General features: G+C 55.0%; 1 protein-coding gene across 3 annotated transcripts; it reads right to left on the reverse strand.

Moving 5' to 3' along the window:
* Positions 1-657: 657 nt before the first annotated feature.
* Positions 658-26,317, reverse strand: LOC147099621 (lysoplasmalogenase TMEM86A-like). Of its 3 annotated transcripts, none has more exons than XM_085969880.1 (3): positions 26,005-26,306; positions 6,113-6,377; positions 658-1,198 (listed from the first exon to the last, which is right to left on the reverse strand). In XM_085969880.1, exons 1-3 carry the CDS (start codon positions 26,038-26,040, stop codon positions 771-773), a joined length of 729 nt encoding a protein of 242 aa, XP_085826006.1. In that variant the 5' UTR covers positions 26,041-26,306; the 3' UTR covers positions 658-770. The 3 variants fall into 3 exon arrangements, with proteins under 3 accessions (XP_085826006.1, XP_085826005.1, XP_085826007.1); XM_085969879.1 differs by lacking the exon at positions 26,005-26,306 and adding an exon at positions 10,127-10,292; XM_085969881.1 differs by lacking the exon at positions 6,113-6,377 and having other exon boundaries at positions 26,005-26,317.
* Positions 26,318-27,572: the final 1,255 nt, after the last annotated feature.

Here is a 27,572-nt window from a genome sequence, read left to right on the forward strand (position 1 = left end):
ATCGACCTGGGGGCGGGGCCAATGTTGTGGGCAGGCCCAGTGTTGTGGGTGGGGCCAGTGTTGTGGGCGGGGCCAGTGTTGTTGGCGGGGCCAGTGTTGTGGGCGGGGCCAGTGTTGTGGGCAGGGCCAGTGTTATGGGCGGGGCCAGTGTTATGGGCGGGGCCAGTGTTGTGGGCTGGGCCAGTGTTGTGGGCGGGGCCAGTGTTGTGGGTGGGGTAATTTTGTGGGCGGGGCCATTGGTGTGGGCGGTGCCAGTTTTGTGGGTGGGGCCAGTGTTGTGGGCAGGACTAGTTTATGGGCAGGACCAGTGTTGTGGGCGGGACTAGTTTGTGGGCAGGGCCAGTGTTGTGGGCGGGGCCCAGTTTTGTGGGCGGGGCCATTGTTGTGCGCAGAACTGGTGTGTGGGCGGGGCCAGTTTTGTGGGCGGGACAGTCTTGTGGGCGGGGCCAGTTTTGTGGGCGGAGCTGGTGCCTAGCGTGATTATTTTTTAAACCAGCGCCAAAGATCGCCGGAAACTCGATTTACGCTGGACGTAAGGTGCGCTTGAAATTCCGCATTCTTTGCGTTGCTCATGGCCGCCCGTCCAAGTGACCCCAGTGAGCGACAGCAACTCCCAGGACGTGAAGAAATATAAGAAGGAACGAGTCCACACGCAGGTTTAATTCACATTAACCATTATTAATAGCTCGCACTCATTCACATTACAGTTATATCGGCAGTGACCTCTTGGTTGGCGTCCCTTTGGTTGGGTGCTGAGAGCAAATCCGCCTTTACTTTCTCTTCCAGAGACGGTCGCGATCACCCCGGTCAGCCACGGACAGGGAGATGAGCATCTGCGCGGTGTAGTAGGTCGACATGACAGCGGAGCGGGCGTGGGGCATGTGGAAGCAGAATTTATCGACCACCAGGATGAGGTCGGAGATTATGAAGACCACGGATCCCGCCAGCACGCAGCCCCGGCCCCAGGACCAGTCGTAGCTGGCGCAGCAAGCCCGCGCTATGGCTCGCCATGTCATCGTCACCAGCACCAAGGCGTAGCCCGCCATGGCGTACACCATGGGCTCCTCCAGGTACGGGTAGATAGCAGCGTAGTAGATCGCTCCCAGCACCAGCAGCGAGAGAGCTATCCCGAGTCTCAATGGCCGCAGCCCCAAAGCCAAGGTGTATATAACGTGGGTGATTCCAAACATCAGCATGCCTGAAAATCAAGAGGAACATCTCTCTAAATCAACTGACAAAAGAAAAAAGCCTCTGCACTTGTCTGGCAACATCTCAATTTTAAAACTCTCATCCTTGTTTTCAAATCCCTCCATGGCCTCGCCCCCCCTCCCTATCTCCGTAACCTCCTCCAGCCCCACAATCCTCCGAGATCTCTGCGCTCCTCCAATTCTGGCCTCTTGCGCATCCCCGATTTTAATCGCTCCACCATTGGTGGCCGTGCCTTCAGCTGCCTGGGCCCTGAGCTCTGGAATTCCCTCCCTAAACCTCTCCGCCTCTCTCTCTCCTCCTTTAAGACGCTCCTTCAAACCGACCACTTTGACCCAAGCTTTTGGTCGCCTGCCCTAATATCTCTCTATGTGGCTCGGTGTCAAATGTTGTTTGATAATCGTTCCTGTGAAGCGCCTTGGGAACGTTCTACTACGTTAAAGGCGCTATATAAATGTAAAGTGGTTGTCCCAAGGCGCTTCACAGGAGCATTATAAAACAACATTTTATTAGGGCAGGTGACCAGAAGCTCGGGCGACTTGCTATCGCCTGTGTTCTGCTACCGCCCGAGACAGGTTTCACGGCCAGCAAACCTTTCTCTCGACTGCTATAGTTGTTAGTGCGAGCCTGTGCCTCCGTGGCAGCCTCCATCTCTTCAAAGACCAGGCAGAAAAACACGGCGTTAGGCCTTGTTTTAGGCTTTTATTACCAAATGACTTTATCGAACAGCAAATGAACAAGTGACTAAAATAGCAGAAACCGGGCAATCTTTCGTTTGCAGACGTTGTTAAGCTTTGCTAACTCTTTGTATAGTGCACCGAAATAACCGAAATAATTCAGGAGTAGGTTCAGGTAAGTTTTACTTCATATTAGTGGCCGTTCCTGGATCTGTGGCTGTGCAATCGGGGGTTCTGCACTTGTTGCTAAGCAACAGGGATGCTTGGTCTGTGGCCGGAATTCCTGCACATGTTGCTAAGCAACAGGGAAGCCTGGATTTGTTGCTGTGTACGGAGCTCTCGTACCTTTTAACTATACCTCTCTGTAATCCGGACTTTTTGATAAACCGGCACCACGCCGGTCCCGTCGGTGCCGGATAATAAAGAGTTTCCTGGTAAATAGTTCAAAACTTTGTGCTGAACTGACTATAATCAATACAGTGAACTGCTTTCCTTTCTCATCAACCATAGGAGTAACCTACTTTGCTCTTCGCAAGTTCCAAATAGACTACCTTTGAAGTGCCAAATAAAAAATTCTTTGATTTGAAACGTCAAAGGTTTAATAAATACACTCGAAACTGTTGTTTGGGGCATGTTGTGAATTTAAATAACTCTGCTTCTTTCAAGATTGGGGCTGCCAATCAGACGCACATTTGAACAAATCACACAGCATATTTGCATTTGAACTTGGTAGCTTGGCTCCTCCCGCAAGCAAATGGCCCGGGGGGTGAACGATTAGTCCGCAAAATATTGTATCAAGTCAGGCGAGGACCTGATTTCTGTGAAGGAAGCTGGATTTTAACTCCTCATGTGTCACGACTGAATTAGAAGTTGAATTTTTTGTCACAATGCTGTATCTCAAAACCTTTATACAGACGACTAGTTAATCGCCCCGGCATTGTAGACCGTGTGTAATCCGGGTAAAGTGGAGTCAGAGGGTGGGGAATAATTGGAGTGTAGACTTAAATCAGTCTCCAATTTAGCGGCATACATAAAGAAAAAAGAAAGACTTGCATTTCTATAGCGCCTTTCACAACCTCAGGATGTCCCAAAGCGCTTTACAGTCAATGAAGTATTTTTGAAGTGCAGTCACTGTTGTGATGTAGGAAACACAGCAGCCAATTTGTGCACAGCAAGCTCCCACAAACAGCAAACTGATAATGAGCAGATCATCTGTTTTAGTGATGTTGGTTGAGTGATACATATCGGCCCCAGGACACCGGGGATAACTCCCCTGCTCGTCTTTGAAATAGTGGCCATGGGATCTTTTACGTTCACCTAGAGAGGGCAGATGGGGCCTCGGTTTAATGTCTCATCCAAAAGACGGCTCCTCCGACAGTGCAGCGCTACCTCAGCACTGCCCCTCCGACAGTGTGGCGCTCCCTCAGTACTGCCCCTCTGGCAGTGCGGCGCTCCCTCAGTACTGCCCCTCCGACAGTGCGGCGCTCCCTCAGCACTGCCCCTCCGACAGTGTGGCGCTCCCTCAGTACTGCCCCTCCGACAGTGCGGCGCTCCCTCAGTACTGCCCCTCCAACAGTGCAGCACTCCCTCAGTACTGCCCCGTCGACAGTGTGGCGCTCCCTCAGTACTGCCCCGTCGACAGTGCGGCGCTCCCTCAGTACTGCCCCGTCGACAGTGTGGCGCTCCCTCAATACCGCCCCTCCCACAGTGCGGCGCTCCCTCAGTACTGCCCCTCTGACAGTGTGGCGCTCCCTCAGTACTGCCCCTCCAACAGTGCGATGCTCCCTCAGTACTGCCCCTCTGACAGTGCGGCACTCCCTCAGTACTGACCCTCCGACAGTGCGACGCTCCCTCAGTACTGCCCCTCTGACAGTGCGGCGCTCCCTCAGTACTGCCCCTCCGACAGTGTGGCGCTCCCTCAGTACTGCCCCTCCAGCAGTGCGGCACTCCCTCAGTACTGCCCCTCCGACAGTGCGGTGCCCCTTCAGTACTGCCCCTCTGACAGTGCGGTGCTCCCTCAGTACTGCCCCTCCAACAGTGCAGGGCTCCCTCAGTACTGCCCCTCCGACAGTGCGGCGCTCCCTCAGTACTGCCCCTCCGACAGTGCGGCACTCCCTCAGTACTGCACCTCTGACAGTGCGGCGCTCCCTCAGTACTGCCTGGATTTTGTGCTCAAGTCTCTGGAGTGCGACCCACGACCTTCTGAATCAGAGGCGAGAGGGCGACCTACTGACCCACGGCTGACACCTTTCAATCTTTTTATATCTCCAGTATAGCCCACATTTTAATGGAAACTGCCAATGAAAACGTGCCACATCATCCTGCCCGTGAATTTCAACAGGCAGTTTGGACATGGGGGCTTCACACCTTGTCGGGGTGCCGTTATAACTGGTGTCCAAAGGGTGGTGCTGTTGAGTCAGATTCACCCTCAGCTACAGGAACACAGGAGAGATTGCGCTCGCAAGCAATTGATTCTGCTTCAGAACGCAAGAACTGTCCTGTCCTGTTCGGCACTCCTTTCTCATCCGTACACGAGGGGAGATCTGTACCTAAGCTAAGGTTATCAGCTCTAATGCGTACCAGAGCTGGACAGAGGAACAGGGTAAGGGCCGGCGAGATGAATGGGATTGTGGTCCCATTCTCTCTGCTCTCCTGATAATTGAAAACTGGCTGAAAACTTTAATCATTGATATTTAAGTTTCACATCATCGCACGCAAGAATAACTGGAAATAATAAGTCAAAAATACCCCCTCCTGGAAAATCCCTCTAAAAATATCAGTTTTGAACCGGCCAGTATTTTTTAAGTGAAAGTATTTTTGAAGTGGGCTATTTTTGCAGTGAACACATGGGAGTTTGAGTTGATCGCCACACTTCACACTCTACATCAACTAAAGTTATTGCGCTAATACAGCGCAGAAATGTGACACGCTGAACGGAACACAGCGGACAGGCAAATAAACCTCGGACCCCTTGTGGCCCGGAGAGCGTCACATCTTCGACTTTGGGGCTCGCTGAGACATGGATTCTGAGCTCGCCGGGAGGGTGAGTCACTTTAAGTCAGTGGTCCAAAGTCTGATCTGTGAGGTGGCAGTGAGGGAGGCAAAGGACCAAGTGCAGCTGAGATAACGGGGGCGGGGGGAGGGCGCAGCGATAGTGTGCGCCAGCCAAGTCTCAGATCGCAGCTCCGCGCAAGTTGGAATGAAGAATCTAAAGGACATCGGAATCCCCAACGCCGCAGCCCCTCCCCCCCAACGCCCACCGCCTCGATTTTAAACTTCTCATCCTTGTTTTCAAATCCCTCCGTGGCCCTCTCCCCCTCCCTATCTCTGTGACCTCCGCCAGCCCCACAACCCTCCGCGATCTCTGCGCTCCTCCAATTCTGGCCTCTTGCTCATCCCCCTGATTATAATCGCTCCACCATTGGCGGCCGTGCCTTCAGCTGCCTGGGCCCCTGAGCTCTGGAATTCCCTCCCTAAACCTCTCCGCCTCTCTCTCCTCCTTTAAGACGCTCCTTAAAACCGACCTCTTTGACCAAGCTTTTGGTCACCTGTCCTAATATCTCCTTATGTGGCTCGGTGTCAAATTTTTGTCTGTCTACGCTCCTGTGAAGCGCCGCGGGATGTTCAAGGTGCTATATAAATGCAAGTCTAAGACGGGGCAGCCCTGGACTGTGGAGGGGAAGGAGCGGCCTGGGTGCCTGCTCCTGACTGCCATCCAATGCCTCCTGCTGGATAGTGCGCTGCGTGTGGCCACGAACCACGGAGATACGAGACGGTACAGAAGAAAACGTCCTGTTTTTCACCCGTGCAGTCTTCTTGAAGAGGAAGAATTTCACCCCTTGAAATAGTTCTTTTCCTTGTTATACTTCTCATGACAAGCCCTGGGATTACTTTGTGAGTGTAAAAAGCTCCCAGCGGGACAAAGGGATTTGTAGTCCTCTTTCCCACCCACCCTGCACTTCTCCGAAACACCCCCCCTCCTTCATAGAAACATAGAAACATAGAAGATAGGAGCAGGAGTCGGCCATTCGGCCCCTCGAGCCTGCTCCGCCATTCAATGAGATCATGGCTGATCATCCAAATTCAGTACCCGGTCCCTGCCTTCTCCCCATATCCCTTGATCCCTTTAGCCTTAAGAAATATATCCAACTCCTTCTTAACTCCTTTTCCTGCCCCCACCCAAGCATCGGAGGGGCTAGCTTGAAAGACGTGAAATATCGAAGCCTTACCGTGGATGAAGAATCCCTGATCCCCCCAAGTGAGGAACACATCTCCAAGGGCCGAGAAGAGGAGGCCGAGCAGGATTTTCCTGGAGTAAGGCCGGGACACTCCCAGACTGACGCTGTGCACCAACACAAAGAAGCTCAGGCACAGGATGGGCAGACATTTAATCAACGCGCTGAACCAGGATGGGTTAGAGGTGGGCAGCCACAACACAAAGTAGATGCAGAAGCTGGCCAGGAAGGGCAGCAGCTTCGGAACAGCGCTCTTTACCTGTGAAACGAAAGGGAAGAAAAAGAACCAAATGTGAGTCAAAGGGACTGTGTCTTCCGATTAGGCACTTTACAGCCTTCTGGACTCAATATCGAGTTCAACAATTTCAGACCATAACCTCGGCCCCTATTACATTTTTACTTATATTTTTTATCCAAACCTTTGTTTTGGCCTTTCGCGCCCCCCCCCCAACTTTTTTTTTCTCTCTCCCACATGGCAGCTGTCTCCCATTCTGCCAACGCATTTCACACCTAATCTAGAGCCGTCTTTTGTCTCCACTAGTCCTATCACCATCTCGTCTTGTTTTGAATACCTCTTAATGTCTCTTCACTTCTCCTTTGTTCCCTCCCAGCCTGGCCTCTTAACCTATTTCATTCCCTGTGCCTCTTTAGTCTTGACGAAGGGTCTTCGTCCCGAAACGTTGACTCTAATTTCTCTCCACGGATGTTGCCTGGCCTGCTGAGTTTTTCCAGCATTTTCTGTTGTTATTTCGGATTTCCAGCATCTGCAGTATTTTGCTATCGGACTGTGTCTCTGTGCCTACTTCCACCTCCGTAACATCGCCCGTCTCCGCCCCTGCCTCAGCTCATCCGCTGCTGAAACCCTCACCCCTGCCTTTGTCACCTCCAGACTCGACTATTCCAACGCACTCCTGGCCGGCCTTCCACATTCCACCCTACCTAAACTTGAGGTCATCCAAAACTCTGCTGCCCGTGTCCTAACTCGCACCAAGTCCTGTTCGCCCATCACCCCTGTGCTCACTGACCTACATTGGCTCCCGGTTAAGCAGCGCCTCGATTTCAAAATTCTCATCCTTCTTTTCAAATCCCTCCATGGCCTCGCCCCTCCCTATCTCTGTAATCTCCTCCAGCCCCACAACCCTCCGAGATCTCTGCGCTCCTCTAATTCTGCCCTCTTGAGCATCCCTGATTTTAATCGCTCCACCATTGGCGGCCGTGCCTTCTGTTGCCTGGGCCCTGAGCTCTGGAATTCCCTCCCTAAACCTCTCCGCCTTGCTACCTCTCTTTCCTCCTTTAAGACACTCCTTAAAACCTACCTCTTTGACCAAGCTTTTGGTCACCTGCCCTAATTTCTCCTTATGTGGCTCGGTGTCAAATTTTTTGTCTTAAAATACCCCTGTGCAGCGCCTTGGGACGTTTTACTACATTAAAGGTGCAACAAATTGTTATAAATCTCATCATTCATCAAGAAACTACTCATGAAATAATGCTGGATGGCCAGCTGGTGGTGCTGTCCAAGGAGTATAAATACTCGGGCGTGGGCCCAGCTTTTCCAGGGACATTTTGTAAGACAAGGAACTAGTGAAGTACAACTAGACCTCCATGTTCTGAAACAAGTTGATTAAAGCCTTGCTTTATACTCGAACCAAGTGCGTCGTGAGTTTTATTACGTCGCAAGTTGTTGTTGTTATTGAAAGCTCCAATTGACTCCCAGCATCCACAGCCTTTTGGGGGGGGGAGAGAGTTCCAAACATCCACTCTTTGGGGGAAAAAGTGCTTCCTGACATCACTCCTGAATGTCCTGGCTCTAATTTTAAGATTATGTCCCCTCGTTCTTGATTCGCCCCCGCCCCCCCCACCCCGCCCAACCAGAGGAGATAATTTCTCCGTGCCTACCCTATTGAATCCTTTTTTAACATTTTAAACACTTTGATCAGATCGCCCCCCCCTCAATCTCTCAAAGACACGGTCTTGAGATCTTGGAGAAGATTGCGACGGAGTAGGAGACTGAGGGGATGCCTCTCGATTTCAACACGGTGAAGAACATAAGGACTGGGAGAGGGACTCGGCCCTTCGCCCCTCGAGCCCACTCGGCCATTCAATGAGATCGTGGCTGACCTTCGACCTTCAACTCCGCTTTCCCGCCCGATTCCTTGATTCTCCTCGAGTCCAAAAATCTATCCATTTCAGATACAGGGAGGAGCAAGAAAGTGTGTGAGGAGAGCGTGTCGGGAGCTAGGCAGGAGCAAGAGTGGAACGGTCAGGGGAGCAATGGTTTGCTTATCATCTTTAAAATGGAAACAAGAAAGGTTATGATGAAGAGCAAGAGATTGGAGGCTGGAGGTTGGAGAAAGGTCACTTAGAGTTTACTTACACACAGTGTCTGTGTTCGTTCCCATCTCTGGGACATGGTGCCATGGGGGGAGAAATTCAGTATCGCCCCGTTTGGGGCGCGATTATCGGCCGTGCGCAAAGTTTAGCGCCTGGCGCTAATTATCACCTCTGACGGCAAACTTGGCTTTTATCGCCCCTGGAGGTGATTGGAGCGCTAAATCAGGCGCTTCACACCTGTCTTAAGGAGCAAAGGCCGAGGAGCGAGGTGCTACCTCAGAGCGCTGGCGAAGCGAGGAAGGGCAAATCAAAATAAACCTGCAAAGTGCTGCTCAGTACTCAAAACTCCTTCACACAGCGTTGAATCTCTCCAGAAGTCTCTCTCTCTCTCAGAATGCGTGGTGCAAAAATGTCACCAACAAAAAAAGGCAGGAAGCGGTCGCCTTTAAATAGCGCTCCCCCAGTCCCTTTCTGACAGCAAAACGCTCCCCTCAACCTGTCGTTGCTAGCGGCAGGCGGTAAGGCAGGGGGGCGCCACTCAATATCCGGTCCGGAGTGTTAACGGGGCGTTGCACACTCGACTGACGTCACGATCTGCCGGCGCGGGAGATCGTGACGGTGGTGTTTAGCGCCGCCGCAAAATGTCTAGATAATTTCGCGAGCGGCGCAAACATCGCCGTGCCCGGGCGCTAGTTGCTTTACGCCCCATTAGCGGCCTCTTAAGGCACTAACGGGAGGCGCAAACAACTGATTTTTCTCCCCCCTAGCTCTAGGCTCCCTTGTGGGAGAATCTAGAACTAGGGGTCACTTTAAAAATAAGGGGTCGCCCATTTAAGACAGTCTTTGGAACTCTCTTCCTCAGAGGGCGGTGGAAGCAGAGTCTTTGAATATTTTTAAGACAGGTAGATAGATTCTTGATAAGCAAGGGGGTGAAAGGTTATCGGGGGTAGGCGGGAATGTGGAGTAATCGGATCAGCCATGATCTTACTGAATGGCGGAGCAGGCTCGAGGGGCCGAGTGGCCGACTCCTGCTCCTAGTTCGTATGTTCGTATGTAAGAGGCCTTCCGTGCCTGTCGGGGAATTAGACTTAAAAACCTCGCAGAGCTCGAGTCCCAATTCACCTGCAGTTACCGGGAGATCAGATCCAAGCAGCGTTTATGTCCATTGTTACTTACATTATTATTGCCTTGCGAAAGCAAAGGGACAGGAGGCTGCGGTTAATCTGGGTGTCTGCACAGTGTGTGCTTTCCAGTATCTGCGTAAAGTGGCAAGCGCTGGAGGCATGCCAAGCTAGGCTGGGTGACCTTGAGAGCTATCTGGGCCCACGGTGTCGCTGAGGTGAGTGACAGAGCTCGGTGGAGCCCTGAGCGAGTGTGGCCCCGGGGTGAGTGGCAGGGAGCCTGAATACGGCGGGGTTTTGCTGGGGGCCGAGCCTATCGCACAAATGGGGCCACAGAACAGGGCGAGGGGGGGCGGAGCGACTATACTTCCCCTCCGCGGCCAACAAGAAGACCATTTCATTTACCTCACGTGCACAGGGAGCTAGGAACTGGAAGCCCTGTTATCCTGTTAGAATCGGGTGTTCTGTCGACCCAAGTACTCCTGAGCTGAGGTCACCACACGCCCACGGCAGCAAACGTTTTAAACCACTCCCTTATTAGATGTGCTCTGCTTACCGTTGCAAACACCTTCTTCCCTCTCTTTGCATCGTGAGGCATAATATCCATTTTTGCTCTGTTCCCTTCTCCCTTTCACTCTCCTCCTCTCGCTCCCTGTTGTCTGTCGGAGGCCTCCCTGAGATACTGCCGCTATCTGGCAGTGCTTGGTGTTGTTCCGGACTTTCTCCCCGATTATCTTGCACTTGCTGATAAACGAGGCACCTCAGATCGCGGCCAGGCATTGACCTGTGGATTGCCTCTAACAGCAGGATGCATCAGCAATCATCAGCCAACCGACAAGAAGAGGTCAAAATCCAACCACGTCCCACCCAATCTGTCGCTCCTTTTAACTTTCCTTTTAGAACGTCTCTTGTCCACCGATTTTGATTCGGCAGAGGTTCTACGGGAGCCCTCTCCTCTCCCGATACTTTCCTTAAGGTGTCAGTGGGCAGCGCTCTCGCCTCTGAGTCAGAGGGCTGTGGGTTCACGCCCCCACTGCAGAGACTTGAATACAAAATCCAGGCTGATACACCACTGCAGTACTGAGGGAGCGCCGCACTGTCGGAGGAGCAGTACTGAGGGAGCGCCGCACTGTCGGAGGGGTAGTACTGAGGGAGCGCTGCACTGTCGGAGGGGCAGTACTGAGGGAGCGCCGCACTGTCGGAGGGGCAGTACTGAGGGAGCGCTGCACTGTCGGAGGGGCAGTACTGAGGGAGTGCCGCACTGTCGGAGGGGCAGTACTGAGGGAGCGCTGCACTGTCAGAGGGGCAGTACTGAGGGAGTGCCGCACTGTCAGAGGGGCAGTACTGAGGGAGCGCCGCACTGTCGGAGGGGCAGTACTGAGGGAGCGCTGCACTGTCGGAGGGGCAGTACTGAGGGAGTGCCGCACTGTCGGAGGGGCAGTACTGAGGGAGCGCTGCACTGTCAGAGGGGCAGTACTGAGGGAGTGCCGCACTGTCAGAGGGGCAGTACTGAGTGAGCGCCGCACTGTCAGAGGGGCAGTACTGAGGGAGCGCCGCACTGTCGGCGGGGCAGTACTGAGGGAGCGCCGCACTGTCGGAGGGGCGGTACTGAGGGAGCGCCGCACTGTCGGAGGGGCGGTACTGAGGGAGCGCCGCACTGTCGGAGGGGTTGTACTGAGGGAGCGCCGCACTGTCAGAGGGGCAGTACTGAGGGAGCGCCGCACTGTCGGAGAGGCGGTACTGAGGGAGCGCCGCACTGTCGGAGGGGCGGTACTGAGGGAGCGCCGCACTGTCGGAGGGGCGGTACTGAGGGAGCGCCGCACTGTCAGAGGGGCAGTACTGAGGGAGCGCCGCACTGTCGGAGAGGCGGTACTGAGGGAGCGCCGCACTGTCGGAGGGGCGGTACTGAGGGAGCGCCGCACTGTCGGAGGGGCGGTAATTAGGGAGCGCTGCACTGTTGGAGGGGCGGTACTGAGGGAACGCCACACTGTCGGAGGGGCAGTACTGAGGGAGCGCCGCACTGTCGGAGGGGCAGTACTGAGGGAGCGCAGCACTGTCGGAAGGGCAGTACTGAGGGAGTGCCGCACTGTCGGAGGGGTAGTACTGAGGGAGCGCTGCACTGTCGGAAGGGCAGTACTGAGGGAGCTCTGCACTGTCGGAGGGGCAGCACTGAGGGAGTGCCGCACTGTCGGAGGGGCAGTACTGAGGGAGCGCCGCACTGTCGGAGGGGCAGTACTGAGGGAGTGCCGCACTGTCGCAGGGGCAGTACTGAGGGAGCGCCGCACTGTCGGAGGGGCGGTACTGAGGGAGCGCCGCACTGTCGGAGTGGCAGTACTGAGGGAGCGCCGCACTATCGGAGGGGCAGTACTGAGGGAGTGCCGCACTGTCGGAGGGGCGGTACTGAGGGAGCGCCGCACTGTCGGAGGGGCGGTACTGAGGGAGCACCGCACTGTTGGAGGGGCGGTACTGAGGGAGCGCCGCACTGTCAGAGGGGCAGTACTGAGGGAGCGCCGCACTGTCGGAGGGGCGGTACTGAGGGAGCGCCGCACTGTCGGAGGGGCGGTACTGAGGGAGCGCCGCACTGTCGGAGGGGCGGTACTGAGGGAGTGCCGCACTGTCGGAGGGGCGGTACTGAGGGAGCGCCGCACTGTCGGAGGGGCGGTAGTGAGGGAGCGCTGCACTGTCGGAAGGGCAGTACTGAGGGAGCGCCGCACTGTCGGAGGGGCAGTACTGAGGGAGAGCCGCACTGTTGGAGGGGCAGTACTGAGGGAGCTCTGCACTGTTGGAGGGGCAGTACTGAGGGAGAGCCGCACTGTCGGAGGGGCAGTACTGAGGGAGCTCTGCACTGTCGGAGGGGCAGCACTGAGGGAGCGCCGCACTGTCGGAGGGGCAGTACTGAGGGAGCGTCGCACTGTCGGAGGGGCGGTACTGATGGAGAGCCGCACTGTCGGAGGGGCAGTACTGTGGGAGCACTGCACTGTTGGAGGGGCAGCACTGAGGGAGCGCCGCACTGTTGGAGGGGCAGCACTGAGGGAGCGCCGCACTGTCGGAGGGGCAGTACTGAGGGAGCGCCACACTGTCGGAGGGGCAGTACTGAGGGAGTGCCGCACTGTCGGAGGGGCGGTACTGAGGGAGGGCCGCACTGTCGGAGGGGCAGTACTGAGGGAGCGCCGCACTGTCGGAGGGGCAGTACTGAGGGAGCGCCGCACTGTGGGAGGGGCAGTACTGAGGGAGCGCCGCACTGTCGGAGGGGCGGTACTGAGGGAGGGCCGCACTGTCGGAGGGGCAGTACTGAGGGAGCACTGCACTGTTGGAGGGGCAGCACTGAGGGAGCGCCGCACTGTCGGAGGGGCAGCAGTGAGGGAGCGCCGCACTGTCGGAGGGGCAGTACTGAGGGAGCGCCGCACTGTCGGAGGGGCAGTACTGAGGGAGCGCCGCACTGTCGGAGGGGCAGTACTGAGGGAGGGCCGCACTGTCGGAGGGGCAGTACTGAGGGAGCGCCGCACTGTCGGGGGGGCAGTACTGAGGGAGCGCCGCACTGTGGGAGGGGCAGTACTGAGGGAGCGCCGCACTGTCGGAGGGGCGGTACTGAGGGAGCGCTGCACTGTCGGAGCTGCTGTCTTTCAGATGAGATGTTAAACCGAGGCCCCGCCTGCTCTCTCAGGTCAATGTAAAAGATCCCACGACGACATTATTTGAAGAAGAGCAGGGGAATTATCCCCGGTGTCCTGGCTGATAATTATCCCTAAATTAGATTATTTGGTCTTTTATTTCATCGCTCCTTGTGGGATCTTGCTGTGCGCACACTGACTGCTGCCTTTCCTACATTACAACAGTGACTACACTTCAAAAGTACTTCATTGGCTGTGAAGCGCTCTGGGACCTCCTGAGGTTGTGAAAGGCGCTAGAGAAATGCAAGTCTTTCTCTGTTTCTTCTTTCTAAGTGAAAGTGGCCGTTAATCAGTGAGTGCTGACCGGCTATTCCACCAAGGGGAGCATCAACCTCGCGCCCGGGTCCTGTTCTCGCCCATGGTACGGGCCCCCCGGCCGCTTCCCAGCCAGAGTCGCTGGATGGTGATCAGGAGTGAGGGTCCTGGCTTTCCTCGTCCACCGACACCACGTGTGGCAACCCCAACTGCTGCCCCGCCACCCCCCCAATCCCACCCCGGCCCCAACTCGATCAGCGTCCTCAGCCTGGACTGAGCATTAAACCTACAGCCTACCTGCTCACCAGATCAACTCACAGACAACAGGACTGGCTGCCTCCTCTGTGTGTGTGAACAGCTATTCCTGTCAATGAGTTCATTAGTGCATTGGAAAGGTCAGTTTCAAGTGTTAGCATTGGGCACAGAATGGGTTAGATTCAAGGTACAACTCCGCCTACACGCCCCTGAAACGGCCCCTCCATTATACACTTTAGAGGCGGTTCAATAAAGGTTCACGAGATTAATCCCTGGGATGAGGAGAGGTTGAGTAGAATGGGCCGATACTCTCTGAAGTTTAGAAGAATGAGAGGTGATCTCATTGCAACATATAAGATTCTGAGGGGGATTGACAGGGTAGATGCTGAGAGGCTGTTTCCCCCTGGCTGGAGTGTCTAGAACCAGAGGTCACAGTCTCAGGATAAGGGGTCGGCCATTTAGGACTGAGATGAGGAGAAATTTCTTCACTCAGAGGGTGGTGATTCGTGAATATTTGGAATTCTCTACCCCAGAGGGCTGAGTCGTCAAGTATATTCAAGACAGAGATCGATAGATTTTTGCATACTAAGGGAATCAAAGGATATGGGGATCGGGCAGGAAGGTGGAGTTGAGGTCGAAGATCAGCCATGATCTCATTGAATGGCGGAGCAGGCTTGAGGGGCCGAATGGCGGAGCAGGCTCGAGGGGCCGCGTGGCAGAGCAGGCTCGAGGGGCCGTGTGGTGGAGCAGGCTCGAGGGGCCGTGTGGTGGAGCAGGCTCGAGGGGCCGTGTGGTGGAGCAGGCCCGAGGGGCCGTGTGGTGGAGCAGGCTCGAGGGGCTGTGTGGTGGAGCGGGTTCGAGGGGCCGTGTGGCGGAGCGGGCCCGAGGGGCCGTGTGGCGGAGCAGGCTCGAGGGGCCGTGTGGCGGAGCAGGCTCGAGGGGCCGTGTGGTGGAGCAGGCTCGAGGGGCTGTGTGGTGGAGCGGGCTCGAGGGGCCGTGTGGCGGAGCGGGCCCGAGGGGCCGTGTGGCGGAGCAGGCTCGAGGGGCCGTGTGGTGGAGCAGGCTCGAGGGGCCGTGTGGCGGAGCACGCTCGAGGGGCCGTGTGGTGGAGCAAGCTCGAGGGGCCGTGTGGCGGAGCAGGCTCGAGGGGCCGTGTGGCGGAGCAGGCTCGAGGGGCCGTGTGGCGGAGCAGGCTCGAGGGGCCGTGTGGCGGAGCAGGCTCGAGGGGCCGTGTGGCGGAGCAGGCTCGAGGGGCCGTGTGGCGGAGCAGGCTCGAGGGGCCGTGTGGCGGAGCAGGCTCGAGGGGCCGTGTGGTGGAGCAGGCTCAAGGGGCCGTGTGGTGGAGCAGGCTCGAGGGGTTGTGTAGCGGAGCAGGCTCGAGGGGCCGAATGGCCTCCTCCTGCTACTATTTCTTGTGTTCTTATAACAGTAACACGGAGCTCTCAGGCCAAGAGTTAGCCGAGGTGCAGCACAGATTCGTCAGTGTTACCTCTAGGACAAGGGGACAGAACCTTAAAATCAGAGCCAGGCCATTCAGGAGAGAATTTAGGAAACACTTCTCCAAGCAAAGGGTGGTAGAAGTGTGGAACTCTCTCCCACAAGAAGCAGTAGATGCTGGAGCTCAATTAATGATCTTAAATCGGGGATTGATAGATTTTTGCTGGACAAGGGTGTAACGGGATATGAAGTGGAGACAGGTGGATGGAGTTGAGATATGATCTCATTGAATGGGCAGAACAGGCTTGAGGGGCTGAATGGCCTCCTCCTGTTCCTACGTTCTGAGGTACACAGAGAGACTCCACAACTGGACTATTGTGGGTGGTCCACTTCCTACACCAAATAACCTTGCAGCCTTTCTTTCGAACATAAGACGGAGGAGCAGGAGTCGGCCATTCGGCCCCTCGAGCCTGCTCCGCCATTCAATAAGATCATGGCCTGATCTGATCTTAGCCTCAACTCCACTTCCCGCTCCCCATAAACCTCGACTCCCTGTAGTTCAAATGTCTGTCTATCTCCGCCTTGAATATATTCACCGACTCCGCCTCCACAGCTCTCTGGGGAAGAGAATTCCAAAGATTCACGACCCTCTGAGAGAAGAAATTCCTCCTCATCTCCATCTTAAATGAGCGACCCCTTATTCTGAAACTATGGCCCCCTAGTTCTAGATGCCCCCACGAGGGGAAACATCCTCTCAGCATCCACCCTGTCAACCCCCTCAGAATCTTATGTTTCAATAAGACCACCTCTCATTCTTCTAAACTCCAATGAGTATAGGCCCAACCTGCTCAACCTTTCCTCATAAGACAACCCTTTCATCTCCGGAATCAACCTCGTGAACCTTCTCTGAACTGCCTCCAATGCAAGTATATCCCTCCTTAAATAAGGAGACCAAAACTGTACGCAGTGCTCCAGGTGTGGTCTCACCAACGCCCTGTACAGTTGTAGCAGGACTTCCCTACTTTTATACTCCATCCCCCCCTTTGCAATAAAGGCCAACATTCCATTTGCCTTCCTAATTACTTGCTGTACCTATCTAGTCTTTGCTTCCGCACAACTTTCCTCCTCCTCCTCTCCTCCTCCTACTCCTACTCCTTTATTCAGGCTGTGGGCCTAAATTTTCCAACCAGCGTTCCAATAGAAGATACCGCTCCCTCCGAGACACCTCTATCACCCCCAACACCCCTTCCCCTTTGTCTGGCACCTTCCCGTGCAAGCGCAGGAGATGCAACATCTGCCCTTATACCGCCCCCCTTCCCACTGTCCAGGGCCCCAAACACCCCTTCCAGGTGAAACAGCGATTTACTTGTACTTCTTGCAATCTAGTATACTGTATTCGCTGCTCACGATGTGGTCTCCTCTACATTGGGGAGACCAAACGCAGATTGGGTGACCACTTTGCGGAACACCTCCGTTCAGTCCGTAAGGGGGACCCCGAGCTTCTGGTTGCCTGTCATTTTAATTCACCGCCCCATTCCCACTCAGACCTCACCGTACTCGGGCTCTTGCATTGTTCCACGGAAGCTCAGCGTAAGCTCGAGGAACAGCACCTCATCTTCCGATTAGGCACTTTACGGCCTTCCGGACTCAATATCGATTTCAACAATTTCAGATCATAACCTCGGCCCCCATTACATTTTTACTTATTTTTTATCCACACCTTTGTTTTGGTTTCCCCCCCCCTTTTTTTCTCTCTCCCACATGGCAACTGTCTCCCATTCTGCCAGCGCATTTCACACCTAATCTAGAGCCGTCTTTTGTCTCCACTAGTCCTATCACCAACTCGTCTCGTTTTGAATACCTCTTAATGTCTCCTCTTCTCTTTTGTTCTCTCCCAGCCCGGCCTTTTAATCTATTTCATTTCCTGTGCTTTTCCAGTCTTGACAAAGGGTTTGCCCCGAAACGTTGACTTTATTTTCTCTCCACAGATGTTGCCTGGCCTGCTGAGTTTTTCCAGCATTTTCTGTTGTTATTTCTAATAGAAGATGTTGGCTGCTGACTGATTAGCTGGTGATTGGGGTGAAGATCATGTCCATTGTGCCCCTTAGTGGGCGGAATCTGCATTGCGACTCTGGGAGGAGCTCTTCAGCCACTGGGAGAAGGCGATTGAGGAGGATTCTTGTGATGACTTCCTCTGTGGCAGACAGCAGGGAGGCTCCTCTGTAATTACTGCAATCAGACTTGTCACTTTTCTTGAAGATGGTCACGATTACAGCGTCTCTGAGATCCCCTGGCATGCTCTCCTCCTTCCAAACGTCAGTGTTCTCACTCAGGCCAACATCCCCAGCATCGAAGCTTTGACCACGCTCGATCAGCTCCGATGGACGGGCCACATCGTCCGCATGCCCGATACGAGACTCCCAAAACAAGCGCTCTACTCGGAGCTCCAACACAGCAAGAGAGCCCCAGGCGGGCAGACAAAAAGCTTCAAGGACACCCTCAAAGCCTCCTTTGAAAAAGTGCACCATCCCCACCGACACCTGGGAATCCCTGGCCCAAGACCACACAAAGTGGAGGAGAAGCATCCGGGAAGGCGCCGAACACCTCGAGTCTCTTCGGCTGGGAGCAAGCGGAAGCCAAGCGCAGGCAGCACAAGGAGCGCACGTCAACCCAAGCACCCCACCCACCCGCCCCCTTCAACCACTGTCTGCCCCACTTGTGACAGAGACTGTAGGTCCCGCATTGGACTCATCAGTCACCTGAGAACTCATTTTTAATGTGGAAGCAAGTCATCCTCGGTTCCGAGGGACTGCCTAAGGAAAAGAAGAGTTGGTGATTGGGGACCCCTTCTGGCCGGCCTGGTGACAGCAGATGTTCCACCAACCTTCGGGCCCAACCTCTTCAGGCACAGATAGGGGTCGCCAACGCTCCAGGATTGGCCCTGGAGCCTCCAGGAATTGAGGATTAATCGCTGGAACACTGCTGCTAGCAAACACCCGGGAGGAAAATCATCAGGGTGTTTAAACACCTTCGTTTATCAATTATAAAAATATAGGAATTGCGGGAAAACAATGTTTGACAATCAAGAGTCATCCAAATGATTCATGAAGAGCCTGCTCGCATTCCAACTGTTAATGTGCTGGACAACCAATGGCATGAGTATGGGGGAGGGGCAGTGTGTGGCGGGGCAGTGTGAGGCGGGACGAAATTCAACCTCCAGGAATGCACCCAACCAGAGTTGGCAGCCCTTGGCGTAGAGTGGGGCAGTCTGGTGCTTAACGCACTGGATGCCCGGTGAAGAAACTAGCAAGGAGCTGGCCCAACTCATTCACCAGGCAGCCGGAGGATTTGGGTCGAAGGCTCACTTCATTGAGAAACTCGGGGCCCAAAGTGCAGGCACCACTAAGGTACAAAGGAGCAAGAGAAAAAGACAATATACAGCAGGAAATAGCAGTGAGGCAACCGAGAGACATGCAGATAGGCAACTAGGAAAAGAGGTGTGATGAAATATGTCATTCATCAGACTCTGTAGTTAACTGTATATATTGTATTGCCTGCTCCGGTGTTTGTGCCTTGTATTGTGTATAGGGCACCGCCCCCTTTGTGTGTCGGCTCCGCCCATACCTGGCCCTACTTAAGACAAGTCCAGGCTTGTCCTGCAGTAGAACAGCAGCACACCAGGTGAAGCTAGATGCAGCCACCGGCATCCTTTCTTTGCTAATAAAAGCCTTTGTTTTATTCTGCTAACTTCGAGTCTTGAAGTTATTGAGGCACGTCAAGAGGCAGGCAGAAAGGCGGACATCAGTGAGAGTGGCAGCGAGAGAGGCAGACAGAAATAGAGTGAGAGAGTGAGAGAGAGACAGAGTGAGAGAGAGTGAGAAAGAGTGAGAGAGAGTGAGAGAGAGAGAGAGAGAGAGAGAGTGAGAGAGAGTGAGAGAGAGACAGATTGAGAGAGAGTGAGAGAGAGACAGAGTGAGAGAGAGTGAGAGAGAGACAGAGTGAGAGAGAGTGAGAGAGAGACAGAGTGAGAGAGAGTGAGAGAGAGACAGAGTGAGAGAGAGTGAGAGAGAGAGAGAGTGAGAGAGAGTGAGAGAGAGAGAGAGAGAGAGAGAGAGACAGAGTGAGAGAGAGACAGAGTGAGAGAGAGACAGAGTGAGACAGAGTGATAGAGAAACAGGGACAGAGAGAGAGGCCAACAGAGACGGTGAGAGAGGCAGACAGAGACAGTGAGAGAGGCAGACAGAGACAGTGAGAGAGGCAGACAGAGACAGTGAGAGAGTCAGACAGAGACGGTGAGAGAGTCAGACAGAGACAGTGAGAGCGTCAGACAGACGGTGAGAGAGTCAGACAGAGACAGTGAGAGAGGCAGACAGAGACAGTGAGAGCATCAGACAGACAGTGAGAGTCAGACAGAGACAGTGAGAGAGGCAGACAGAGACAGTGAGAGAGTCAGACAGAGACGGTGAGAGAGTCAGACAGAGACGGTGAGAGAGTCAGACAGAGACAGTGAGAGCGTCAGACAGAGACAGTGAGAGCGTCAGACAGATGGTGAGAGAGTCAGACAGAGACGGTGAGAGAGTCAGACAGAGACACAGTGCGTCAGACAGAGACAGTGAGAGCGTCAGACAGAGACAGTGAGAGAGTCAGACAGAGACAGTGAGAGCGTCAGACAGAGATGGTGAGAGAGTCAGACAGAGACAGTGAGAGCGTCAGACAGAGACAGTGAGAGAGGCAGACAGAGACGGTGAGAGAGTCAGACAGAGACGGTGAGAGAGGCAGACAGAGACAGTGAGACAGTCAGACAGAGACAGTGAGAGAGTCAGACAGAGACAGTGAGAGCGTCAGACAGAGACAGTGAGAGAGGCAGACAGAGACGGTGAGAGAGGCAGACAGAGACGGTGAGAGAGGCAGACAGAGACAGTCAGACAGTCAGACAGAGACAGTGAGAGCGTCAGACAGAGACAGTGAGAGAGGCAGACAGAGACGGTGAGAGAGGCAGACAGAGACGGTGAGAGAGGCAGACAGAGACAGTCAGACAGTCAGACAGAGACAGTGAGAGAGGCAGACTGAGACAGTGAGACAGTCAGACAGAGACAGTGAGACAGACAGAGACAGTGATACAGTCAGACAGAGACAGTGAGAGAGGCAGACTGAGGCAGTGAGACAGTCAGACAGAGACAGTGAGACAGTCAGACAGAGACAGTGAGAGAGGCAGACAGAGACAGTGAGACAGTCAGACAGAGACAGTGAGACAGTCAGACAGAGACAGTGAGAGAGGCAGACAGAGACAGTGAGACAGTCAGACAGAGACAGTCAGACAGTCAGACAGAGACAGTGAGACAGTCAGACAGAGACAGTGAGAGAGGCAGACTCAGACAGTCAGACAGTCAGACAGAGACAGTGAGACAGTCAGACAGAGACAGTGAGAGCGTCAGACAGAGACAGTGAGAGAGGCAGACAGAGACGGTGAGAGAGGCAGACAGAGACGGTGAGAGAGGCAGACAGAGACAGTCAGACAGTCAGACAGAGACAGTGAGAGAGGCAGACTGAGACAGTGAGACAGTCAGACAGAGACAGTGAGACAGACAGAGACAGTGATACAGTCAGACAGAGACAGTGAGAGAGGCAGACTGAGGCAGTGAGACAGTCAGACAGAGACAGTGAGACAGTCAGACAGAGACAGTGAGAGAGGCAGACAGAGACAGTGAGACAGTCAGACAGAGACAGTCAGACAGTCAGACAGAGACAGTGAGAGAGGCAGACAGAGACAGTGAGACAGTCAGACAGAGACAGTCAGACAGTCAGACAGAGACAGTGAGACAGTCAGACAGAGACAGTGAGAGAGGCAGACTGAGACAGTCAGACAGTCAGAGACAGTGAGACAGTCAGACAGAGACAGTGAGACAGTCAGACAGAGACAGTGAGAGAGGCAGACTGAGACAGTCAGACAGAGACAGTGAGACAGTCAGAGACAGTGAGACAGTCAGACAGAGACGGTGAGAGAGTCAGACTGAGGCAGTGAGACAGTCAGACAGAGACGGTGAGAGAGGCAGACAGAGACAGTGAGACAGTCAGACAGAGACAGTGAGACAGTCAGACAGAGACAGTGAGAGAGGCAGACAGAGACAGTGAGCGAGGCAGACAGAGACAGTGAGAGCGTCAGACAGAGACGGTGAGAGAGTCAGACAGAGATGGTGAGCGAGGCAGACAGAGACAGTGAGAGAGTCAGACAGAGACGGTGAGCGAGGCAGACAGAGACAGTGAGAGCGTCAGACAGAGACAGTGAGAGAGTCAGACAGAGATGGTGAGCGAGGCAGACAGAGACAGTGAGAGAGTCAGATGGAGACGGTGAGCGAGGCAGACAGAGACAGTGAGAGCGTCAGACAGAGACGGTGAGCGAGGCAGACAGAGACAGTGAGAGCGTCAGACAGAGACAGTGAGAGAGGCAGACAGAGACAGTGAGAGAGTGAGACAGAGACAGTGAGAGAGTGAGACAGAGACAGTGAGCGAGGCAGACAGAGACAGTGAGACAGTCAGACAGAGAGCCACAGAGCATGGACAGGACACCTGGAAAGCTGTGCTGGGTTTCCTGGCGTTCCTGAGCCCCAGCTTCCTTCACTTGCGAACGGTGGTTATTTATCTGCTTCTCCCGAGCGTTAATTGTGTTCAGACATGTAGCTGTTCCTTTGATTGTTTGTCGACATTTCTGCTTTTCAGAGAAGTGCTTGAGAAACTACCAGTAGTGGAGATCACATGATGTGCCGGTTACCATAGCGTTGAAAAGCAACTCCTTACACTTCATGAGACGAGCAGCCCCCCCTCCACAACCTCGTTTAAGTGAATATTTAGATCAAATGGATACAGATTTCTTTTTCTCCAATTTCCATTCCTCCTCTCCTGTTGGCACTGACGCCTCACCTGGACACAGTTCCCCAGGTTCGAGGTGGTCATCATCAATGTACGATTGTTGGCAGTGAGTCTTAATGGGCCATTTGGTCATGGCGGGGGCGCATGGGGAGTTGATGTCTCCTCACCCGTCCTCGCTCTGTTGGATGAGTTCAGTCGATACAATGAACTCAAGAACACGCTGTTCCTCGCACAAGGGCCAGTGTCCTGGCATCATGATTGTCCCCAAGTCATTACTCGGGGGGTGGGGGTTTGTACTGAAATACCAGCGGAGAGACATTTGAGGGTTCGAGTGTTTTATCCTTAAAGATCAAGGTGAGGGACGGTCACAGCCCTGGTTAGACCACACCTGGAGCACCATGAACAGTTCTGGGCACCACACCTTAGGGAGGATATATTGGCCTTGGAGGGAGAGCAGCGCAGGTTTACCAGAACGATACCCGGACTCTGCTCATCCCTCAAATCAATTTGTCCCCCCCTCCCCACCCCCCCTCCCCAACTGACCCCATATCTAGTACAGTGTAACCCATAACACAGCCCAGGGCTTATTTACACCCCACCACCCCTTCACCTCTGACCCTCGAGTAGACTTGGCGTTACTCCATTCCTGGCCAGCCTAGCAGAACGATACCCGGACTCCAAGGGTTAAATTACGAGGAGAGATTACACAAACTATGGCTGTATTCCCTGGAATTTAGTAGGTTAAGGGGTGATCTGATTGAAGTTTTCAAGATATTAAGAGGAACAGATCGGGTAGAGAGAGAGAAACTATTTCCGCTGGTTGGGGATTCTTGGACTAGGGGGCAGAGTCTAAAAATTAGAGCCAGACCTTTCAGGAGTGAAATTAGGAAACACTTCTACACACAAAGGGTGGTAGAAGTTTGGAACTCTCTTTCGCAAACGGCAATTGATGCTCGATCAATAGTTAATTTTAAATCGGAGATTGAGAGCTTTTTGTTAACCAAAGGTATTAAGGGGTATGGGGCAAAGGCGGGTAGATGGAGTTAGGTCGCAGATCAGCCATGATCTCATCGAATGGAGGCTCGGGAGGCTAAATCGCCTCCTCCTTTTGATCTCTGGGATGAGAGGGCTGTCCTATGAGGAGAGAGTGAGTAGATTGGGCCGATACTCTCTGGAGTTTAGAAGAATGAGAGGTGAGCTCATTGAAACATATAGGGGTAAAAATTGGGTAGCGCCTCCCTCCTGGGGCGCTGCGGAACTGCAGGCTTTCCTCCCCTTATTAAAGGGGAGGGGCCTGGCGCAGTGCGTCCCGGCGCCCAGCTGGGCCACCAGGGATCGGGAGTGCCGGCAAACGAGCCCGGCACTCAAGAGGCGTGCCAGGCTCACGGAGAGCAGCCGGCACCTCGCGGGGCGGGGGGGGGGGGGGGCTTCACGGGGGCCGGGGACAGCAATGGGGGGCAGGTGCTGGCAGGCAGCCTGCAACAAAAATGGCCGCCCACCACCTCCCCTTTAACTAGCGTCACCCCGGCCGCAGGTAGGAGCCCCCTGACCCCGGCGGACATAGCGTCTGGCGGTAAGTTAGGGGGGCGCCACCCAATGTTACAGCCGGGACGCGAGCGGGGCGCCGCACACGGCGATGACGTAATCGCCGGCGGCGCAGTGCCGCACAGCGCTAACAGTTAGCGCCGCCGTTAACGCCCCGCTGAAATTCGCGGGAGGCGTTAGCAGCGCCGTGCCCAGACGCTAGTTGATTTGCGCCCCGTTAGCGCCCTCTTAGGGCTAATGGGAGGCACAACGTAACTGAATTTAGCCCCCATAAGATTCTGAGAGGGATTGACAGGGTAGATGCAGGGAGGATGTTTCCCCTGGCTGGGGAGTCTAGAAACAGGGGTCACAGTCTCAGGATCAGGGGTCGGCCATTTAAGACCGAGATGAGGAGGAATTTCTTCACTCAGAGGGTGGTGAATCTTTGGAATTCTCTACCACAGGGGGCTGTGAATACTGAGTCTTTGAGTATATTTAAGACAGAGATCGATAGAGTTTTGGACTCGAGGGGAATCAAGGGATATGGGGCTTGGGCGGGAAAGTGGAGTTGGGGTGGATGATCAGCCATGATCTTATTGAATGGCGGAGCAGGCTCGAGGGGCCGAATGGCCGACTCCTGCTCCTAGTTCTTATGTTCTTATTTTCTCCTGTTCCTATGTTCCTAAGGCACGGGACGTGGCTGAGTGGGTCAGTGATAGGCGGGTCTAAGTGGCAGGCAGGCCTGAGCGTCTGTCCCAGTGCCAAGGACCCTGAGTGACAGGCGTCAGTCCCAGTGCCAAAGACCCTGAGTGACAGGCGTCAGTCCCAGTGCCAAGGACCCTGAGTGACAGGCGTCAGTCCCAGTGCCAAGGACCCTGAGTGACAGGCGTCAGTCCCAGTGCCAAGGACCCTGAGTGACAGGCGTCAGTCCCAGTGCCAAGGACCCTGAGTGACAGGCGTCAGTCCCAGTGCCAAGGACCCTGAGTGACAGGCGTCTGTCCCAGTGCCAAGGACCCTGAGTGACAGGTGTCAGTCCCAGTGCCAAGGACCCTGAGTGACAGGCGTCTGTCCCAGTGCCAAGGACCCTGAGTGACAGGCGTCAGTCCCAGTGCCAAGGACCCTGAGTGACAGGTGTCAGTCCCAGTGCCAAGGACCCTGAGTGACAGGTGTCAGTCCCAGTGCCAAGGACCCTGAGTGACAGGCGTCTGTCCCAGTGCCAAGGACCCTGAGTGACAGGTGTCAGTCCCAGTGCCAAGGACCCTGAGTGACAGGTGTCAGTCCCAGTGCCAAGGACCCTGAGTGACAGGCGTCAGTCCCAGTGCCAAGGACCCTGAGTGACAGGTGTCAGTCCCAGTGCCAAGGACCCTGAGTGACAGGCGTCTGTCCCAGTGCCAAGGACCCTGAGTGACAGGTGTCAGTCCCAGTGCCAAGGACCCTGAGTGACAGGTGTCAGTCCCAGTGCCAAGGACCCTGAGTGACAGGTGTCAGTCCCAGTGCCAAGGACCCTGAGTGACAGGCGTCTGTCCCAGTGCCAAGGACCCTGAGTGACAGGCGTCAGTCCCAGTGCCAAGGACCCTGAGTGACAGGCGTCAGTCCCAGTGCCAAGGACCCTGAGTGACAGGCGTCAGTCCCAGTGCCAAAGACCCTGAGTGACAGGTGTCAGTCCCAGTGCCAAGGACCCTGAGTGACAGGCATCAGTCCCAGTGCCAAGGACCCTGAGTGACAGGCGTCAGTCCCAGTGCCAAGGACCCTGAGTGACAGGCGTCAGTCCCAGTGCCAAGGACCCTGAGTGACAGGCGTCAGTCCCAGTGCCAAGGACCCTGAGTGACAGGCGTCAGTCCCAGTGCCAAAGACCCTGAGTGACAGGTGTCAGTCCCAGTGCCAAGGACCCTGAGTGACAGGCGTCTGTCCCAGTGCCAAGGACCCTGAGTGACAGGCGTCAGTCCCAGTGCCAAAGACCCTGAGTGACAGGCGTCAGTCCCAGTGCCAAGGACCCTGAGTGACAGGCGTCAGTCCCAGTGCCAAAGACCCTGAGTGACAGGCGTCAGTCCCAGTGCCAAGGACCCTGAGTGACAGGCGTCTGTCCCAGTGCCAAGGACCCTGAGTGACAGGCGTCAGTCCCAGTGCCAAGGACCCTGAGTGACAGCCGTCAGTCCCAGTGCCAAGGACCCTGAGTGACAGGCGTCAGTCCCAGTGCCAAGGACCCTGAGTGACAGGCGTCAGTCCCAGTGCCAAGGACCCTGAGTGACAGGCGTCAGTCCCAGTGCCAAGGACCCTGAGTGACAGGCGTCAGTCCCAGTGCTAAGGCGGGAGCCGGACTCAGGTGCAGTGCTGTCTGATAGTTACCCTGCAGCAGAATTTTCTCCCGGTCGAATATCAGCTCAGACCCTCCCATTCAGACCTGTGTTAATTGTGTTTCACTTACCACAGTGCAAACTGACACCCTGACACTGGCCTGCATCGCTCAGCACACAACTCCTTCTGCTTCTCTCTGTTCTAACCTTCCTTTGACTCTTCCTGCTGCGGGGCCTTCCCCTCTCCGTGACCACAGCTGCGCTGGCAGGGCCTGCTGCTGGAGGCTGCGGGGCTGATTTAAAGAGGAGGCTGTGAGTTAATAAGTTACTGAACACTGCGTACAATACAAGCACTGCACAGCAAAGCAGGCTCCTCATCAGCTGGAATAGAACTAAATCAGAATGAGAGAGTAGAGGGGGAGGGGAGGGGGAATTAAAGGAGGGGAGGGGAGGAAGAGTGGAGGGGAGGGAGGGGAGGAAGAGTGGAGGGGGAGGGGAGGAAGAGTGGAGGGGAGGAAGGGGGAGGAAGAGGGGTGGGGAGGAAGGGGGAGGGGAGGAAGAGTGGAGGGGAGGGAGGGGAGGAAGAGTGGAGGGGAGGGAGGGGAGGAAGAGTGGAGGGGAGGGAGGGGGAGGAAGAGTGGAGGGGAGGGAGGAAGAGTGGAGGGGAGGGAGGGAGAGGAAGAGTGGAGGGGAGGGAGGGGTGGAAGAGTGGAGGGAGGGGTGGAAGAGTGGAGGGGAGGAAGGGGGAGGGGAGGAAGAGGGGTGGGGAGGAAGGGGGAGGGGAGGAAGAGGGTGTAGTGTATGTAATCGTTCCACCTTTAAGAGAACCGTTCCACCTTTAAGAGAACTATTTTAAGAGTTGCACTACTTTATCTTGGCTGCTGTATACTGTAATACCGGTGGTGACCACACCGGTATATAAGTGCTGTGTAATGATTTATTGGGCAGTTCCGCCCTGACCTTCAACTAGTAAAGACCTGTTAAAGTTTACTCTTGTGGTCTGTGTAGTAATTCTCAATATAACACACAGACTTAACAGTGGCGACGAGTACGATCTTACCCTGCGGCAGAGATACATCCAAGGCAGTTTAACGGGCGTCGAGAGGAGGCATCCGCCCTCATCATTCTGCTGAGAGAAGACTTGGGTCTGCAGAGCAAAGGAAGAATTCTGACACAAAGCCTTCCATCAGCAACAGGCAGTGATCATCCCTTCTATCACGGTGGTGGGTAAGCCGATCAGCGACGAGCAGCAAGTCGGCCACGTTGACTGTGAAGTAGGGGAGGGAAAAACGGAGGATATAAGGGCGGAGAACTCGACCACGGCCGGGGAAAAGAGCCGGACAGAAGTCGGGGCCAGAGGCGCTGAGACTGGGACAGCGTAAGGCACGGGAGCCGCGGTGAATGCAAACGCAGCCGGTGCGAAAGACCGGGCTGCAAGCGGGCTGGGAGACGCGACAGCATCGAGAGAGAGCTCGACCGCGACCGGTGAAAAAGGCCGGGCAGCTACCGAGGCCGCGAGGCGCAGCGACCGGGTCAGCGTAAGGTGCAGGAGAAAATAAAACAAAAAAACCGCGGAGAACTCAGCCGCAGCCGGGGGAAAGGACCGGACTGCAGGAGGGGCTGGGAGGCGCGATTTGAAAACCGCTGGGGGAGGGCGAACGCAGCAACGCAGCAATACGGCAATCACCATTACAGCCAG

This window comes from Somniosus microcephalus, chromosome 28 (genome assembly GCF_052327205.1).
Source record: "Somniosus microcephalus isolate GS21.2 chromosome 28, FLI_Smic_1.0, whole genome shotgun sequence".
Taxonomy (NCBI): domain Eukaryota; kingdom Metazoa; phylum Chordata; class Chondrichthyes; order Squaliformes; family Somniosidae; genus Somniosus; species Somniosus microcephalus.